We start from the raw sequence: 21,254 nt of genomic DNA, 5'->3' as shown, positions 1-21,254 counted from the left end.
TCAGGGGGTTGATTCTTGACCTCGGAAACAGAGGTTTAGAACTTTAATTTTGCACCATCAACAATGAAGTTTCACGCTTTGTGTGTGTGTGTGTGTGTGTGAGTGTGTGACGGCCAAAATGTCAAATCAATTGTATTTGCATAGGTCAGAATCACAAATCATAAATGTGCCCTTTACAGTCCATACAGCAAGTGGCACCCTCCATTCCTCCGACTCTAAATTTCGATAAGAAAAAAGGAAGAATGTCCTGTAACCTAAAGATGTAATTCAGAATATTACAAGGAGTAAAACACTTGAAGACGATGATGTGATAATATTAATAGAGTGTCATAATGTGAAGTTAATATAGTCTTTCTTTATTCCAGGCCTGAGGAGAATAATGATGATTAGTACATTCGTCTATCCATCCGACTCTTCTCTTCACTCTCTTCTGTTCACACTGTCATCACTGATGGTATTCCTGCTCCCCAGAGGCCGAGCCCTTTTTAGATTTTAATGATCTCCGCGAGCTTTACTCTACTACCTTAAAGCCGAAATGAAACATCAGCGAAGGGGTCGGATTTTGGTTTGAAATAAAATGAAAAAGAGGGGAAAACGCTTTAAGGGAGAAGGATGATGAAATCCTTCTTCTTAAAAAAGAAAAAAAGCAAAGAAAAGAAAGTGATATTGTGGTCCCTGTGCTGCTGCTGTAAGCTGTGATGGATTGTGGTTTTCATTGAGAGAGACGACCGAAAGCGGAGAGAAAGAAAGGGAGAAAGAGAGAGAAGGTGAAAGAGGTAAAGTGCCTCTCTCTCTCTCTCTCTCTTTATGTCTCACACATTTTTCTTAATCTTTCTTTCCTCCATCTCCTTCCCCCTTTCCTCTCTTCAACTCACGGTTCTGCCCTTTCTCTTGCTCTCACCCCTCACATTCTTCTTCCTCTCTCTCACTCTCTCTTTAACACACTTGCCTCTTCTCTCCATCCAGACTTCATGTCCCTTGTGTGTTTCCTATTTTCTCTCTCTCTCTCTCTCTCTCTCTCTCTCTCTCTCTCTCTCTCTCTCTCTCTCTCTCTAAGTTCCAAGGTCGAGTTAATGAATGACAGAGCGTGTCATCAATTCCCCTCTCTCCCTTTACACCTGTCATACACACACACAGACACACACTGCGTATTGATTGGTACAGCAGCAGGAGCGGCTTTGTGCTTTCAGTTCGGGGGAGCCACTTTGGGTTTCATTCTGCAAGGCTTTTATTTTGTGGTGGTGTATTAACAGAAGGTTTTTTCTTCTGTATTGTAGTTTTAAAAAATAATGTTATGTTTTTAAAGTTGTGCTGTGACACAGTATTCACCGGTTTGCCTGCCTCAGCCAGAGCAATAATCCCCCTTTAAAACAACAGATTGTCTTTTTCTACATTTTGGTGGTGGGAGGTGGATTTTGTACAGAGCCAGACTGACTGCAGTGTCAGAGTTGGGTTTTATTTGTATTTCAGTTACAGCGATTCACCTTTTCAAATAAACCTCACAGTATGGATGAATAGAAAAATATGAGCTCACATTTAAGACAGTATTTGGTATAGTGGTTGTGAAAATATCTCGTCAATATACCACATTGATCCAAGTATCTCATTTCAAAGCTTCAAATGACAACATAACACAAATGTTATTATTATAATTACAACAGCTTTCACAATACAGTGACTTCTTAATGAAGAGAAGAATATAACATACATGAGACTCCAGCTACGGAGGTCTATGGCTGCCTAAATAAGATAAGATAATAATAATATATAAATAATAACAATTCAATTTAATTAATAATAATCAATATTGAAATTAAATATTGTATTTGTGTGAATATGATACATTTTTAAAAAGCAAATTTTTTTCAGGGTGTCCATAAGCATAAGGCATAAACTATAGTGGTATTGAACCTGAATGCAAAATGAACTTTTCAGTTCAACCTTAACAAGAATATGAAACTCAAACTGGGCTTATAATTTGGATTTGAATTATGTCCTGATCTTAGCTTCATTTGAATAAAAACAATAATTAAAGCTAAATTTAGGACTAAATTCTATTTCAAATTTAAAAGATCACTTTGCAATTTCATTGTCAAGTTAACTTCGCACATTATCTGTCAATTTACATGTAAGAATTAGAAAAGCAGTGTTTAGCTAAGGATTGCAACTTTTTTATCAGTGGAGTTTTATTTTAATTGTGGCAGTGCATTTAAAAAAACAAAACAACAACTTTATTTTGTTATCATGCACACGAGTGGAAAATGAAATATTAGGTTAATAAAATTATATTGGCAGGCAGACACTTCCATACCTGTACTTAAAATGAAAAGAAAGAGAATCAGCTGTTTCAACTGTAAATCTACCACAGATTGAATAATATCTTTTTTTGTTTGTTTTATATTGACATTTTCTTCCTCTTTCATTTATGTATTTCAGAGTCTCCCATTGGTCAAATGCGTCCACCTCACGGCAGCGCCACGCCTCAGAAGAACAGCAACCTCCTGGTCATCATCGTGGTTTCCGTGGGAGCCGTCACCGTGGTCGTGGTCGTCATTGTGGCGCTGATCTGCACCCGGCGCTCGTCCGCCCAGCAGAGGAAGTAAGATGCTTCATTCATCCTTGTGATGGCAGTAAACAGCTGTCAGAGTAACGAGGCAGATGGTTAATGATCTGTCCTGCTTGTTTTGCTTTTTCATATACATCGACTCTCAAATTGACTCTCAAATGAGCGTCCCTACTGACTGACAAGGTTTTCCATCAAATCAAAAAGGATATGTTGTTATTCTATCCAAAACTGGGGTGGATTCATCTTTAAAGTTCTTTTTCATACTTTCATCTTCATTTTCTTTCTTTTTACAGCATTCATACTCCACAGGGATTTGATCGGTTGCCTAGCGACATAACTCTAAAAGCAGTCAACCCATGCTTCAATGTGTGTCATCCCCTGTCTTTTACTTTACCTTCCTCCCCCCATGTCCACTGACTCCCTCACCTGTGTGTGTTTCTCGTCCTCCTGTGCAGGAAGAGAGCGAGCCACAGTGCCAGTAAGAGGAAGGGCAGCCAGAAGGACCTGCGACCTCCTGACCTCTGGATCCATCATGAGGAGATGGAGATGAAGAACATGGAGAAAGCTCCCAGCGTCGCACCTTCAGGACACGACTCGCCCATCCAGTCCTGCCAGGACCTCCCCCAGGTCGCCCACAGCCAATCGGAAAGCCAGATGGGCAGCAAGAGTAGCCACTCAGGTACGGGACGAACGCTGAGTAGTCATTATCAGGGCCCGACTGATACTGGATTTTTGGGGCCGATGTTAATACTAGATCAAAACAATCCTATATCAATGTATCAGCCGATAATCTTATGGAACACGTAAATGTAAAACGCACATTTTTTGCAATGTTGTTATCAAACACTTGTGATAAAGATATGTAATGCAGGCATGATATTTTACAGTTTAACTATAAATAATAAAACGCATACTACAAAAAACATATGTAGGTACACATTAAACTTGAATTCAGAAAAAATCAAATATACATAAAACACTGCCTATATGACATTAAAAAAAATATTGATGCATATCAGACAACATATACTCCGATACTTGTATATCTGCAATAAGCCAATACTGGCTGACATTATTGGTATGGCTCTTATCATCATTAGTCCACTTATCTGTCATTTCAATAGTTATCTTTGCTAACTTTTGCTCAAGATTCTGCCTTCATAACTGTTAATAAAAGCAATGATTCGTTTTTGCTTTATGGTTAATATATATAGAATATATATTTTCTTTAATTAATTTTGATTTTTGTTGCAGTTTGTTGTTGAGTTCATGCTGATTTCATATCAGGTTTCTCTCTTTGTTACCTGGCAACATCAAAGTGTCAACAATGTCTACAACACTCTAAATGAAAATCTCAATTAAAGTTAGTTTCTGTGTTTATGCTAAATTAGCCTGATATGTCAATCAATTATAATAAGTGTAAAGATAGACCTAACTTATATTCCTCCCAGTGGCAGTGACAGCCTGAACTAATGTTACAGTAAAATGTTTCAATTTGTATTTTTAACATTTGAATGTTGTGATGTTCCAGGAGCGGATGGTGATGAAGCGTCCAGCAGTATCTCCACTCTGGAGCGCTCCATGGCTGCCAGGAGGGGAACACGAGGCAAGATGATGATTCCTATGGACTCACAACCCAGCAACACACGTATGTAACACAACTCTGTGTATGTGTGTGTGTGTGTGTGTGCGTGTGCGTGTATGCATGTGTTAACTTGTCACTTTTGACAAGGGGTCATTTTTTCATCAATTATTGGTGCTGTAATCATTTCAGGGACTATTTTTTTAATCAAACTTAAAGGATCAGTCTGAGTGACATTTTTCATCCTGTTTTAAAAACCAGGAGTAACATAATTTGATAAACATGTTGAGTCAGGAAATGACTTCTCTCTGAGGAGTCTTGACCTTCAGGTAGAGTTAGGAGGAGAACTTCACTGATCATTATCATATTAAAAATGGTGTTTTTATTTGTTTTTTAGCAGACCTTGTGTGGGATATACAAAAAACTGCATTTTTTTGGGGGGGGGGGGGAAACAGCTTTGCAACAATGATAAAATGAGTCTGTTGCAACCAATGCTTTCTGTAGTAATAAATAAGAATGTGATTGCTTACATAATGCACATTCATTAACACAGTGTAATCATTTGGTCTTGATTTATTTATAATTACAGATGGAACCATATCTAGGAAATATGTTCATATTGTTACTATTTTCTCAATACTGGGTAACATTAAGTCATAATATGCAGCACTTTTACACTCACTGTAAAATGATGTGACTTGATAAAGCTGACCAGGATAATTTCACACAGCAGATTTTACATTGTATACACTGATTCTTTTGCCAGTGGTTGTTTATTTTTGGTAATGCTATCATAAGGAAAAAAAGCTGTTTACTTTGGCAACACATTTTTTGCATAGTTTAGTCTCAGTCATCTATTATTAACCAAGGTACATGAAGCCTAGCTGTAAAATATTTAAGCTAGTCGAACTAGCTAAATATTAAAAGTTGCTGCTTTAAAAATGAGTTAACTGAACATGGACTTATTAATGTGAAACCAAGTGAGTTACATTCACTCAACTAGAGATTACAAGGTCATTAAACTCAAGATATTTAACTGAATCATGAAAAATCACACTGATAAACTTCAGACTTTTTAATTAACTTTTTCCCCCCATTTAGAGTCACTTCACATACCGTACAGATGTGGCTGTAGTATATAGCATAGTATGAGGTTCATGATTGAATTCTAAATTACTACTAATAATAATAATACATTTTCACAGAAATAAAATTTACAAACAAGAAAAGCAACAAATACTAAATTAAAATATAAAAGACCATAAAAATATAAAAGCAGGCAAAATGAAACACACCAGAGAAACGAGAAGTAAAACATACATAGTAAAACTAACATGCAGTGAGTTTGCATCATGTAGGTTCTTTAAACTACAAACATCTTTGCACTGTTTTCACTTTCACACAATGCATGCTGGGAAGTTTGCCAATATGCTGATGATGTTACTTTAAAAACGTCAGTGCGTTTGTTCAGTTCATTATTTCAAGTTAAGCTCATGTGTATGAGTTCTGAAATGGTCTAAAAATTAGAATTGGAACAAGTTGAATTAACTTGATAAATAGCATTTGCATTCATGCTAATATGAAAAGATGAGTCAATTCCACTAAAGTCCTGTATGATGTTTTAAATTGCATAAAATTGTTGGGTTTTTACACTTCAAACCATAACTGTCAGAAAACAGCATCACGTCATAATTTCTACTTAACAGTGCTGTGCGTAGAATTTAGTGGCTTCTAGCAGAACTGAATAAAATATTCATAATTCCGTTTTCATTAGGGTATAATCATCTGAAACTAAGAATTGTGTTTTGTTAAAATGAGCCTTTTATATCTACATAGGGAGAGGGTCCTCTTCCACAGAGCCCGCCATGTTGCTCTGCCATGTTTCTACAGTATCTCATAATGGACAAACCAAACACTGACTCTAGAGGGGGCCTTTCACATTTTTTTCTTAAGTTTCAGAACCACCATAGATTCTCCTATAGGCTTGAAAGGGGGGAGGGAGGGGTATTGATTTGGTTGCAATCTCCAACCTGACCACTAGATTTCACTAAATCCTAAACACTGCTCCTTTAATAGTTGAGAGTGTCATTCAGAATTCATTATTTTCACACGTGCCATTAAATTGTATATATGTATTGTTGATTAAATAATCGTCAAGAAGTTTGTTAATACATCGTCTCTCCAAAGATAGTTGTAACCGGAGTCGAAATACAGCTTACAAGAGACTACATTGTAATGATTACAGAAGTCCACATATCCTCAGCAAATACTCACACAGGACCAAACCCTACATGGCTGAATATATGTGAGGTGATGCTGCGTAAGCGTCGCTATGTCGACAGCCTGCGTCACGGCTCGTCCCGTCGGTGCATGACGGCGGCTGCTGTGCTGCAGCAGGGTGTCTTAGGGTGAAGAAGGTGGTCAGATGGGTTCATCTCTCTCTTCCTCTCTGCCTTTGTGAGCTGGAGATGAGTAAAAAGTCTTTAATATAAAGACACGAGGGAAGTCAAGGGAAGAAAAACACACACACACACACACACATAATGACGCTGATGCACACTCAAAATTCCACACTGACACACACATAATTAGCCTTTTTGTTCTTGCAGACTGACTCAGAGGACAGAGGGGAGAGGGAAAAGATGAGAGGAAGGATGAGAAAGAAAGAGGGATGAAGAGCAGAATTGGAAGATGGAGGGAGAGAAAAGAGAGAGAGAGAGAGAGATGAAGTGTTGCTCTATACCCTCATTAAGTGCCAATCCTACAGTGTGAGAATGGGTTCACGAATGTTTGTGCCTGTGTGTGTGTGTGTGTGTGTGTGTGTGTGTGTGTGTGTGTGTGTGTGTGTGTGTGTGTGTGTGTGTGTGTGTGTGTGTGTGTGTGTGTGTGTGTGTGTGTGTGTGTGTGTTTCAGCAGCGACTCTGACGAGGTTCAGTCACATATGAGTCACATATATAAATCATACAGAAATGAAAGGTTTGTCTCCCTATGTTTATAGTGGTAGCGGCTAATGTAGCCTGGAGCTGCTAGCCTCCAGCAGAGATGAGGAGTGGGCAACTTCACTTCTTTCTAACTTCACACCCCCAGATTTTTTTTCTTTTCAAACTTGTAGTCCTCATCCCCAGAGGACTCTGACTAAAGTGACATCACAACTTATTTACACCTTAGTGTCACTACATTTATGTTAACACCTTTACACCTACACTCTAGCAACAGTTCTGTCACACTCCCATCACCTCCATAACAACTCCTGTCACTCTGTGGGTGTAGTCATGGGGGTTGTAGCTACCCGTAAACAAATCCACCTGCCAACATCTGCACTGACATAGCATTATGTCCATGAACCAGTTTTTAGTCAATGTAGGAGCGGATCGTCTAATTACTGCCTCCTCTCCTTCTCTCTCTGGAGTGTGTGTGTGTGTGTGAGCTGAAAGTTTATTGTAATTACCCTGCTGCGTGTCTGTAAGGATTTGTGTCCTCCTTTCTCTCGTTTTTCACTCTGGCTCAGTAGTGTTGTCTTCGTCGTTGTTTTACTGCAGTTGTAACAAACTAAAGCTGCCGCTGTGGTCGACAATCAGCTCGCAGCAACGTGGGGTTATTTTTGGGGAGTGTGAGTCAGTGGTCGACTGATTTTTATTTTCTTTTTTTGTAAAGTGACATACAGTCCTGTGGGTTTACATAAGTGTGTTTACGATATGTGGGTCACCCTGAGACAGAAACCCCTTCAGGCGTCTTACCAACATAGACCTGTCCTCTACTCTCATCTGTTTTTTACCGTTTCCCTCCATTTGTGTTTTACATTTCATTGCTACCTTTTTGTCAAAGCTAAAGTTGAGTGTGGTAGACTTCATCCTGTCCTTCTGCTTCTCCTTCATTCTTCCACCTGAGCCGTGGCCTTGTAGCTTTCAAAATTTCAATATTTTTACTTCTCTTTATTTAACTTTGAAAAGCATTGACGTTATTTGTCAGTGGTTAAAATCATTGCTGTCGCACCGATGAATACGACAAAAGAGACAATCCATTTATTATAGAATTGTGCTGTGTCTCAAATCACATACGTCTGTTAGTATACTACACTTCTATGTAGTATGTTGTCAGCTTCTCACTTTTTAGCCAAGAGACAATAAGACAGAAATAATTGTAGTAGTTGACACATTTTTTTTTATTTGGGTAGTATTAGTTATCCTTATTTTATGGGTTTTCATTGTTTATGTGTAATTATTCTCTGAAATGTTCAAGTTAAAAAAGTTTATTGTCATATGCATAGTAAAAAACACAGCAGTTCAAAAAATGCAATGAAATTCTTACTTTGCTGCTCTCCCTTACACACAACAATAATAGATTAAAATACTAAGAAAAATAAAATTAAGCTAGATAAAAAAGAATAAATGCTTTCAAGTGGCATCCCATCAAGCACCAAGACTTTTTTTAAAGATTTATTTTTGGGCATTTTTGCATAGGGGCCAACAGGAAACAGGGAGAGAGAGGGGAATGACCTGCAGCAAAGGTGCCCTGGCGGAATCGCACATACCATTATATGGCATGAGCGGTAACCACTTGGCTACCAAGGTGCTCCAAACTGTGTCTGAGTTGATTCTATTAGGAAATGGAAATGCAGAATATGTGCTCTAAAATTTACTTATAATCATCTTATGACGACCATATATCACAATCCAACAGCAGTGGTTGTTACAGGAAACCAGTGTTCCCCACCAATTGTTATGGCATGTGGCATATCAGTCCAGTGCTGATATGAGTCTCTGCCTTATCACTTGATGCACCTGGTTAAAAAAAAACAAAACAAAGCCTAACAATACAAAAAAAAGAAGAAAAAAACCCCCCAGAACTGTCATACAGTAAGGGAGGTCATAATAAGTGGTTTAGGCCATAAAATATCACCATATGCAGATGATGTGCTCCTTTATCTTGATAACAGTTCTCCTAGTTGTTGCCTTAAAATTAGACAATCAGTCATAAACAAGTGAATTCAGAAATACCAGGGCCCAGTGTGCTTGTATATGACATCATTACAGAAAGCTAATGAACAAATTGAACATTGACAATAACTGACCGCACGTTTTTTGTACAAACAACTTTACTCCCAAATGACCCTGAAGAAGAGGTTGTTTTGAAATGGTCAGGAAAATAACATCATTCTGATTTTATATATATATATATATATATATATATATATATATATATATATATATACACACACACATGTTGGGTTGTGTGGTATTGTGAGAACATATCAGGATGGTAACCTCTTGTATCTAAAGTGAGATTAGTTGAGTAAGTGTTCATTATAAAACTCCTGGAGGGTCTGAGCTATTTCTATCTTTGTTTCTGTCTCTTCCTCTCCGTTTCTACTGAATCAGCTCGAGGCTTCTTCACTTTTTTCATTCTGTCAGCCACATATCTGCTCTGTAGATGCCATATTTACTGATCTCTTTATCTACTTTGTGTTTTTTTAAATCTATTTATGTATCCTGTTCGGGCTTAAATTCTTTTCTGTCTGTTTTTATCACTTTCAGTTTTACTTTTCAAATCATTTTTGTCTCCTGCCTCAAGCTTTTGTCGTTTTCTTCTTCCTCTTATCTCATTTTCTCTGCCTTTTCTTTCCGTCTTGACCTCAAGTCTCCATTTGTTTTATTAATCCTCTTTGTCTTTCTTGAGTCTGTTTTTGTCATTCCATCTGATTCTAACCCGTAACGCTTCTTTTTGTATTCCTTTTTTTCTCTTTATTCATTCTATTTCTCAAACTATTTCCTAGTTTTTAGTTGAATAATTCTTTATTTTGTCTTGTATCTGTCACTTTCTCTTTCTTCATTTCTATCACTGTTAAATGTATCTTTGTTTCCTAAGAATTTAAAAACTAAAATGTCTAGATGTGTTGGTCTGTCTCCTCTTCCCCTCTCTCTCTCTCTCTCTCTCTTTCTTTCTCTCTCTCTCACATTCACACACCTCCATTAACCTGTAGCTTGCCTCACTGCACCAAGGTCATCAATATTCTCAATCAATGACAGTATCGATTAGACTTGCTCATCTCTGGTCATCTTGCTGCTGTAATCAAACCCTGCTTCTCTTTAAATGATCACAGCACAAATACAATGAACAACAAACACACACACATACACATCTCCTAAAGCTGCTGATCACAGCCTTGCTGCGTCCAAATTTTCAATACTTTCCGATCGATGCTGGTATCGATCAGGGTTTTACTCAAATCAGACCTCCCGTTTCAAAACAAGAGGAAGCTGGAGGCGGATGAAAAACTCTTTATTTTCTAGTTCTGTCATTTAAAAGTTAATGGAAAAAGCTTTTTTTGATTTGTGGCATTAGATAAGGAATGACTTCAGACAGAGTTGATACACATTAGATATTAAACCAAACTCATGACATTTCATCATTTAAACACATCTGAGGTGCGTGACCACTGAATAATGTTGCTTTCAGACTTCAGATGGTATCTAAGGACATCCTCAGCTGCACATTTCTAACTGCATCTGTTCAGTTAAAGCACTCATACAACCTATTGAATAAGTCTAGAATATAAACTAAACAGGCCAGCCACTTGGGAATAGAAAGTAATGTTGTTGTTTTTTTTGCAAACACTGACTATTGATAATCTATCAGTCATGGTGTCAGTCTTCCTCAAGCTAAATAAGATGATTTCTATAGTTTTCTTACTGTTAACAAATCTCACGTGCACAGCCAAACCAACAATGTGATCTACAAGTATTGTGTGTGTATCCAAAGCCTGATATGTTCATCTTCTTCTGTGCCATAGACCTCTGTTTTAGTCCAAAAACACATGTTCCTTCATCCCTGAAGATCAAAATGAGTTTGTTTAGAAAAGGCTTCAGACAGTGAAAGCACAGTGGATAAAAGGAAAGATCATTACATGGAGCGATGTGTCCTCATATTTCAAATGATTCCACCCAAAGTCTGACTCAAACTGAACCTAACACAAAATAGCCTGAAGAAATCTAAGGAAGTCAATGTTCACTGCTGAACATTTGACTGTTAAACTCATACACTTCGCTGTGAGGAAAAGCTCTGTTCTGTCTCTCACTGTCTGCCTGCTACAACACAAAAACACATTTTCAATCAGTTATACAGTTCAAATCAACCATGCTTTTAAAACGAGGTTAGGGAGCATTCGAGTAATCTGATTACTGATGTGTTGCTTGTGTACACAGATTTAATATAACCAGATTATTACTGTGCATGTAATCACATCCCCAGATTACTTACATAATGTGCTTTGTCTCAGTAACCAGGTTGCTTCAGTACATGTAAACACACAGAATGAATAAAGGACACACACTTACCTTTTGTAATGGCTAAAGACTAAATAAGAATTATGTTGGTCAACATCTGATTGTTTTTACCTCAAAAACATTTCATGAACCACCCTGCAATAACAACACAGACCACTAGGGGTCCAACAGCTGAGAGGCTCATACATTATGTCAGACAGTAAAGGGCCTCCTCTGAATGTCAAAGTATTTGCAATAAACACTCCCTTGAAGCATTCTATAGCTGCAGGCCGTATATATAGGCTGTAAAACAAATGCACCTTTGACCTGAGTGTGTGTGTGTGAGAGAGAGAGAGAGAAAGAGAGAGAGAGAGAGAGAGAGGGCTTGGAAATATGAGCATTTACTGGAGACTGAGATGATATAGAAATGTAACATTTAGTTTAGGTTTTGATTGTTTTTAACAAGAACACCTTTCCTGGTGATATCTGAGGATTGTAGATCATTGTTGGAAATGTAGAAAATCCATAATGTAAGATTTTTGTGTCATGTACTTTTTTGGTCAGGTATTTATTTCATTGAATTAACAAAAACATCTTCAGAACCAAAGATTTTTACATAATCACAATATAGGTATTTTGATATCTTTGCTTTGGTTTTACCATTTTTTTCCCATTTGTGACTGTGTTGTCAATGCCATCACTGTCTGGTCTACTGACTGTTTCCTTCATCACCTCTTCATCAGCCGTGGTCAGTGCCATCCCGGTGCCAGCTCTGGACTCGTCTCAGTATCCTGGTATCTTACCATCGCCATCCTGCGGCTTCACTCACAACAAGTTCAGTCTGAGACCCATGCCTTTCCCCAGCCTGACAGTGGACAGAGGATACACACCAGGTACTGCAATACTACTAAACACTAATACTTGAGAGAATACCACTGATACTACTGTAAAAACTCAGAGACACTACTGCAACCAATCTGAGCTTCATACATGTCCTCGACTATGTTCCTTTTCATATACACAGTACTGAGTAATTCAACCAACCTCTTAAATACACTGATAAAAATGAGCCTACACATTGGAAGACAAATCAATTGATATCAATGATGATGATTATAATCATAATGATGATAATAATATTGATAATGAAAATATATAATACTACCACCACTAACACTACTACTACATCACTCAAGGACACCTGTATAATATTTAAATATCAAACTGCTTAATGATTAATGTAATAATTTAAAGTGGATATTTGTTTAATTACCAACCGTGTTAAGATGCCATCTGGTCGTACAGGTTACATATTCAGTGTGTGTGTGTGTGTCTTAGTTTTTGGTAATTTGATCAATTTGCTGCAGTATGAGACATTAATTATAATTTTCTGTCATTATTTCCTGTCTTGTCTGCCTCTGCTGTTAAGGTTAATATGATATATATGCTTATATGCATTTGTGTTTAATCAAATTACCAATTGTACAATTGCTGTGTACTTAATACAAAGCCATATTTAGGTATTGATAAAGAAAGAGTTTTTCAGCATGCAGACAAGAGCGTAATGAATGTAACACCTGCTTTAAATACTCTCTTGTCAAAACCACCCAGCTATTAGCAAAGGGTGAGATAAAAACACATAATTAAAGCTGCCAGAGAAAGGTGAATAGTAAGTGGACTGCACTTCCACACACAGCTCTTTAAACGAACAAAAGGCTGCTCACACTCACACACCGATGGTGGCCGAGCTGTCATGCGAGAGCCGGCCCGCTCATCGGGTGCAATTAAGGATTCAGTGTCTTGCTCAAGGACACTTTAATATATACGCAGTAGGAGGAGGGGGATCAAACCATCAACCCTGATCCAGCTCTACCTCCTGAGCCAGAGCCAGACTGAAGTTTGTGACATCAGCTCGACGTAGAAAAGATACCACTGCATTCAGGCTGCATTAATCCTCCTGCACAGAATTCAGAATCCAATGAAAAACAACCATTTGCTGCTTCCCCCTCCCCCCCCCTCCATCCCTTATGGTACAGTCCAAATTGCGAGTACCTGCTGGAGCACGAAGGAATTATATGCACACATTCTCATCCAGGAGCAATCAACTAAACTGGATCCAGTATTTAGATGATTAAACCAAACGGGAATGCAGCATTATTGATTCATCTATCCATTTTTTCATCATCATCATCATCATTATTATTATTAACAATCATAATAATTATCAATTGTCAACAAAATAAGAGCAAATAGTGATAAATGGTCATCACAATTACATACAAAAATGACTGTAATGGTGCCATGATTTGATAGACATAGCAACAGTAACTAAGGGGAAGTTGTGATTAGCAATAGCATTTAATCTGACTGCAAAAGTAAGAGGAACACACCAAGTAGCTAATAATGAGGGTTGTTATTATTGTATCACTATCATAAGCAGTAAGCTTGTGTAAATGGCCACTGCAGCTATTAATAATAAAAATGATACCACATGTAATAATAATTCAACCTTAACCTTTCATAAATACAACAGAGTTCACACTGCAGCATCTTAATCTTCTCAGCTCTCCCTCCTCACCCTCCCTGTCGTATTTAAGCCTGTTTTGCCGCAGAGTTAAATGCTAAACGACGCGGTGGGGAGCAGTAATTCAGTAATTGGCTAATTCCTGGTTGGCTTGTATCAGTGATTTAACAACAGCAGAGAGACGAGAGGAGACGCTGCTTCAGAGTCATTGAATTAGCCGACACACACTGGGAGCGCTGATCACTGCTGGCAAAACACACACAATGAGCTAGGGAGGGGGGGGGGGGCAGCCTATAGATATATACAGCAGAGTTGGGCACACACCCACTGTGACATTTTGACACATTATTGTGTGATTGGATAGTTTTAGCTCACTCACTATTTTCATTTCAATTAAACATTTGTTGCAAAAGGTCACACCAGTTTTGTTTGCAATAACTTTTTTTTTGCATCTTTATAGTCTGCACTTTTATTAAACACTAAAGTCTCTTTATTATAGGATTTCTCTGACGTACAGCAGCAGCAGCAGCTCAGTTTTCTTTTGTTTCACTTACAGTTTCCTTCTGTTTAATTCCCATTTATTAATCCCTGTTCATATATTATACATATATTATTTTGGGTGTATGGAGATTAGGGAGAATAAATAACTTTAACTGTATGTTTATAATACTGCATCGCATACTGTCTAAAATGTAAGAATGATTAGAATCATGAATATATGGCATAGTTAAGGTAATTCATGGTGTTTTATTGGCTATTCCGGGTCTATAAAAGGGCTATATAAGTACAGTCCATTTACCATTTAAAAATGAATTACTCTTCTCCATAGCAGTCCTGATTCAGATTTCACCACATATGATACATATTAATTACGCTCAAGCTGCGCATACTGATCAGGCAAGATCAGTTGTTAAGGGTAGCTCAAGGTAAGATCAGCAACTCAAAAAGTAGAGTCCAAAAAACCCACAAATAAAACATTGTATGCCAGTGTTCATTTCGACTCTGTGGGTTAATCATGATTTTGTTTAACCCGAATATTTCATTTTAAATTCTAGTTGAGATTCCAAATATATCACACGTCAGGCTGACGTTTTTTCTAAAATGATGCACAAGACATGCAGAGTATATCAATTTGATGAAATGTAGCAGCAACATAAAACGAGGAGTGCAGAGTTTTAATATTTCACTGTGTGAATCTCAGTAGCTTCAAAGATGAGCTGGGATAAAATCATTCACAATATACTGTATACATACTGAAAGAGTGAAGAAAATACAGACACTTAAAGCAGCAGTAATAAATACTTTCATATTTCATAATGTGCAACATTAAAGGTGTTGCCCATAATGACAACCCACAGAAAATCATCAATTTTGGTTTTCTACCATGTTAGGTTGAGTCTCACAGCTCTCATCAGCTGGTTTCCAGCAGCATAGCAACTAGCTGATGAACATAGTGGAACATTCAGAAGCTAATGAGTCAGATATTGTTGTTCCACTGCCCCAAGTGGTCAAAAAATAAATAAAAGTACAATGTAAAGGTTTCATGTTGTTATTTTAGCTTACGTTATGTGTCCTTACTTTTACAGTTATTGTTTCTTTCTAAATCTTTAAATGTGTGTATTCTAACACACATTGAAACAGACAGACATCATTTAGCACCTGTTTAATTTGTTGGCATGTGCTTGAGGTAAATGCCAGTTTGATTAATCATCATATTGGGTAGTGTTTGTTTAAGGAGGAAGTGTAGTTAGCAGCAGGAAGAACACAGGTCAAAGAACTCTGAGAGCACAGTGTACAGCTTTTTATCATATTGTTCCTCTCTAGTTTGTCCTTATAGTTCAAAGTTGTGTGTATTTGTATCGCTTTGATTGCTTGTTCAATTAGGATTTGAAGTCCAAGCCTGGCTAACACAGCCTCACAATGCAAAACAAAACTGCTTCTACCATAGTTTTTTATGAAACCTAGCATAACAATCCTGTCATGGTCGACAGAGCTAAGAAAACCTACATGTTCCATGCTTAAAAAGATTCACACAAAGTTGTGGACTGGAGGACTGGACCTGAAATTTAAAGTATGTAGCTTTTTTTAACAGTATAATCTGAAAATTGCATTGTGGGAAAGCAAAAACGTTATCATAAATTGCAGTAATGCTTGCTAGGAGCAGGTGATCTAATGTCTTTACAGATATGTAATATAATCAGTATTATATATGAATCCCCTGAAAATAAGAATTATATATACTCTATATTTACAGAGGGAGTGGGCCCTCCTCCATGGAGCCCACCATGTTGCTCCGCCATGTTTCTACAGTAGCCTAAGTTGGACAAACCAAACTCTGACTTTAGAGTAGACCTTTAGTCATATTCTGACTGCTATATGTCACTAAATCTTACACACTGGTCCTTTTAACCATGTAAGAGCCGAAAATGTTTTTATTTAAATGTCTATATATATCTTTTATTCACACTTTTCCTGAGTTGAACTTCTATAAAATTAATTAACATTAATCAGGAGCTTATCATTTTGCTGACAAAAAGTTGCCTCTCCTCTCAGAGTTTTCTACAAGCTTTTACTTCTTCCTGTTCAGCCTCTCTCACTTCCTCTACTTTCCTCCCTGTCCCCTCAGTCTTCTAGCGACTCACACATTCTTTTTCTCACCTTTAACTCATTTATTCATCTTGTCTCGGCTGGTTAATGAACACACAGGGACTGGTGTAATTACCGTCCGTCTTCACTCTCCCATGCTCTCTCTCATCAGACTGACTGTACTACTACATGAAGAGTTTCATCTCTCATGTCACATTAGAGCCATGTTTTGACTCTTCTCCAGCAGCAAGATCATCTTCCTCTTGGTCTCGTGTGTATCTCTGGCAAGATAAAAGAGGATTTCTCTCAGTTGGTACAAATTCAACCGACACAGAAACACCAGTTAAAAAAAAAACTTCAATGACAAAAAAGAATTTCCTTCCTTACTCATGAGGAGAAGATCAAGCTTATAAATTGATGAAGAAGAAAAACACACAACTAAAAGCAAAGACTGTAGACGAACATGTCCACTGTATGCATGTACAGTATACTTGTGTCTCTGTATAGGTGACCAGACATCATTCAAACTTAAATTAGGACATATGTGCAGATTATAAACACTAACATTCCTGTCTGAGATACCCTTTCAGTTCTAAGTGCCTCCTGCAGCAACAGTAAATCACACAATGGTGACAGATTGTCTCAGATTATTGTTGCCAACATAGAAACACTGAAGCATATGTTTTTTCTGACTTTTGTCCTTTCCTCTCTCCGACCCTCATCGTTTCCGACCCTTCCTCCCTTCCTGTCTTCCTCAGCGATGCCCTCAGACACCTCCACCAATCCTCTCCTCCAGCAGCAGCCTTCAACACAGCAGGTCGCTCCCCTCCTCCCTGGCTCCTCCGCCCCTCCCGGGGAGCACATTCCTGGGGTCGGCCCCGTCCCGGGCGCCCCCGCCGCATCCGCCGAAGAATCTCAGGCCGGTAGCGGTCGGACCATACCCACAGCCTGCGTGCGGCCCACCCACCCGTTACGAAGTTTCACCAACCCGCTGCTGCCGCCGCCCATGGGGACCATCGACCCCAAAGTGTACACCTCCATGCTGCCACAGTCCAGTGAGTACAGCTGAATTTTAGGTGTCACATGACTCAGTGTTTCACAAAGCTGACATTATGTTTCTTTGTATAGGTTATCCAGTCTTATGTCACCCAATTACAAATCATGGGTTGCGTTCCATATCAAAACATTATGCATCAGTTAGAATTTTTTTTTTGTTTTCTACGTTCTTCAGATGTTCTTTATCCTCTCGGATAAAGATCTGAAAACCAAAACGTTAGCAGCAAATTCTGACGTAATGTCACATGATAAAACATTACATGAACATTACGTAACATAATAATATAATAGTTAACCAATATGCTGAAACTGCCGTTTACCTGACATTATGACACATGACGTGTCATACCGTGGATGTGTCACGGATGAAAAGCAGTATTTCAGAAATTTTGACATGATGTGATCTAAAATGATATATTGTGACATGACATTACATGATGGGACCAGAAGTCAGAGCTGAGATGCGTTCAGGTGCAGTACCTCTGATGCTATTTGAAGAAAACTCTCGACTACTGAAATGAATGGTAAAGCCCAACTGCTGTCTGCATATACAAAGTCAGAACAGTTTTAACACACATATGTCTGGACACAGTGAACTAAAGTCAGGAGATTGAACAGTTTGCAGGGTGTGATTTCCTGCCTCTTCATGTACTTTTACTGCAAACCAACTTCCTCTGAAACATCCTTCTGAGTAGTAAACATGCCCTAATTCTGGATTGGGAAAATAGTTCTTCAGGATTTTTTTGTCTCTGCTCATTCCATGAAACACTAACAGCCTGGCCTCATTCCTGCAGCCCAGGACAAGAAAAGGAAAATAAGTAAGGTTCATCTCACATGATGATGAAAACCTCACTTTTTAAAAACTTTCCGGCTGTAGCTGCCTCTGAAGCTGCAGTTGGGTGCTGATCGTTTGGTCAGATTCTAGTGATTCTTTGTTTAAGCTGTGTTCTCTCTGCTACACGCCTGCACTTTAATATTTTATTCAGGAAAGCTAAACGTGTTAGCCTCAGGCTGCTACACTGTTTGTGTGCGTGCAGTGTAACTGGCCTTGACTTCAGCTGAGGATCTCTTTCTCTCTCTCTCTCTCTCTCTCTCTCTCTCTCTCTCTCTACATATATACAAATACCCCCCACTCCCTGCTGTGCTGAGCTGTGGGGAGTGATGGGGTCAGACCCTAGAAGCCAGATAAGACTGGAATAGCATCTCCTCCTCATGGACAGCACCTCCAGGAAAACAATGGGTTGCTATAATAACAATACATTTAATATACAGACCATTTTTTCAAGATACTCAAATGTGTTTAAACTGAAGAAACTATATTGTGCCATAAAGATGCAACAAACATCAACAATTTTCAGTGAAGTAAATCTTTGGAATACTCTACACATGGAAATAAATCAAATTTAAAATATGGTGAAAATCTACTAAGATATGTTTTCATGAATATTTACAGAATATTCTATTTTAAGTACTTAATACCAGTTAGATTATTTAAGGCTGGTAGGACACATAGTTTTACTTTGATTGAAGCTTCACTATGTATGAAGGTTTTTTATTCATTTGCCTGCACTATTGGTGGCTACATGCTCTTAAAATATGAGCGTTAATTAACACTGATTAACATTCTTCATTCACTTAATAATAATCCATCGTATGTGACCACTGTGACCTCATTTTCAACCATTTTTCATGCAAGTCCCACCATACATTCATGAACTTTGAACAGCACACTGGTCCTGTTGGAGATTTCTAGCCTGGACCAAAACAGGTGGAGAACATAGAGAGCAGACACATGAACACATCTGCACACTGAATACACTTTAAATAAACACTTTCTGTTCACTCATTTATTTGTTTAGTCTGTATAATCTTACATGACATGTAATGAGATGTTGTTCTGCTACAGGCATTCAAAACAGGAACTCTACTGCAGGGATGAACATGACTCCTCCAGCAGATATTCCCTCTTTCTTCTCTGTCTTTGTTTCTTTCCTTTTCCTTTCCATCCCTCTCTCACTGTCTCTCTTTTTCCTTTGCGTCTACATCTCATCCTGTCATTCTTTCTGATCGCCTGCAGCACTGTGAACAGAAAACAAAACACTCACCTAGAGTACGTATAATTCCCAGACTGTGTGTGTGTGTGTGTGTGTGTGTGTGTGTGTGTGTGTGTGTGTGTGTGTGTGTGTGTGTGTGTGTGTGTGTGTGTGTGTGTGTGTGTGTGTGTGTGTGTGTGTGTGTGTGTGTGTGTGTAGTTCCATTATGGTTCTGTTTACACGCCCAGGTGGCCTCAGATTAACATTGATTTTTGGCTACTGGAAACCTTTCACTCAGAAATAGCGAGCCCGCGGCAACGCTCAGCTCAACTCCCACAGACCCAACACTCACCTTTTGACCCCCCGCTCCCCTCCCCTCCCACCCCCACCTTCCCCAGCACAGAGCCTCTGAGCCTTCAAGCCTCCCCTCAGAACCTCCTTCTCTCTATCGAGGAAATTTAAAAAAAGAAACACTTGTGAGCGATGGCATATGTTGGTTATTGTTAGTCTGGTTTGGAGTGTTTATCTGGGTCTCAATGATTCCCTTGGTGAGGTTTACATAAACTGGATTGAAACGTGCACAAGAGCAGGATCCACTAGTTCTTGTACTACACCAACTTGAAATGTTGGAACAGGTGTTGAAACATAAAATCTTGAATTTATAGGTTCTGGTCTAGAAGTGTTTGGATTTTTCTTTATTTCTCAAAATAACAAAGAACTATTCTTCATTTCATTAGTTTCTCTACAATATTGGGTACACATCGACTTTCATTATGTAACCAAAATGTGACCACGCTAAAGTAGAATATACATCTTGGTTATGATTCCATCACCCCCCCCCCCCCCCCCCCCAATAAGAAACCAACAAGCTTAGAACAGCTGGTAGTGTGGAGTGATGCTGGGATGGATATGGAGCTTTAGAAATTCCTTCCAGTCACCAGTGAGTGGTTACAGTCACCAGTTAACACGGTCACTGGTTACACCAAAACACCTGTAGGCATGCTAACATCAGCTACCCGCTTTTTAACTTCCCACTCCGGCGTCACACACTGACAATCAGCCTCCAGACAATTAGAAAACTCTGAATGGCAGTTAGTTAGTGCCACAAACTGAAGCTCAGAGGGTTAATCAAACTTCTTACAAAAAGAAAGATATAAGGTAAGGTATAGAAACAAAGCAGGAGTGTGTGTAGCAGGCAGAGTTAAATACAAATGAATACTTACAGAATACATTATGTAAATACATTATTAAGCCTAATTAAAAACACTTATTATCCAATCTCATACATTTAAGAGGGCAGGATGCCTCTGGGACCACCGCACTGCACTCCTGCCATTACTGCTAGTTTCATTTTAAGCCACAAGGCCAGCGCCAACTAATCACACAGAAGCAGAGCAACCATAGCAGTGTTCTGTCATAGCTCTAACTACTGTGCTCATATATTGCTACACTGACATGAGCTAGCAGAGCTAAAGAAGTGTGACCAGTTATCTGGTGAATATGTTGGAGGTTTCATTTAAGCTTTTTTTTGCTGTGATATTTTTATCCATATTAATGGCGGAGTGAAAATTTGACACAGGCTTTGTGCATCCAACCATCCATCCTGACATCTCTCCCCCGACATCCGCGCAGTATAAAGACATCA

The 21,254-nt window shown here is 38.5% G+C and overlaps 1 protein-coding gene across 1 annotated transcript in view; it reads left to right on the top strand.

Moving 5' to 3' along the window:
- The window catches only part of dcc (DCC netrin 1 receptor), a 185,162-nt gene that overhangs the window by 147,085 nt on the left and 16,823 nt on the right, over positions 1 to 21,254 (top strand). The window contains exons 23-27 of the mRNA XM_062434208.1: positions 2,437 to 2,599; positions 3,022 to 3,245; positions 4,098 to 4,214; positions 12,154 to 12,303; positions 17,279 to 17,575. Of these exons, the coding sequence (XP_062290192.1) occupies positions 2,437 to 2,599; positions 3,022 to 3,245; positions 4,098 to 4,214; positions 12,154 to 12,303; positions 17,279 to 17,575 (951 nt within the window). The remainder of the gene's footprint in view (positions 1 to 2,436; positions 2,600 to 3,021; positions 3,246 to 4,097; positions 4,215 to 12,153; positions 12,304 to 17,278; positions 17,576 to 21,254) is intronic.

Source organism: Scomber scombrus, chromosome 15 (genome assembly GCF_963691925.1).
Source record: "Scomber scombrus chromosome 15, fScoSco1.1, whole genome shotgun sequence".
NCBI lineage: Eukaryota > Metazoa > Chordata > Actinopteri > Scombriformes > Scombridae > Scomber > Scomber scombrus.
The sequence above is the reverse complement of the archived record's forward strand: the minus strand, read 5'-3'. Positions and strand labels throughout refer to the sequence as shown.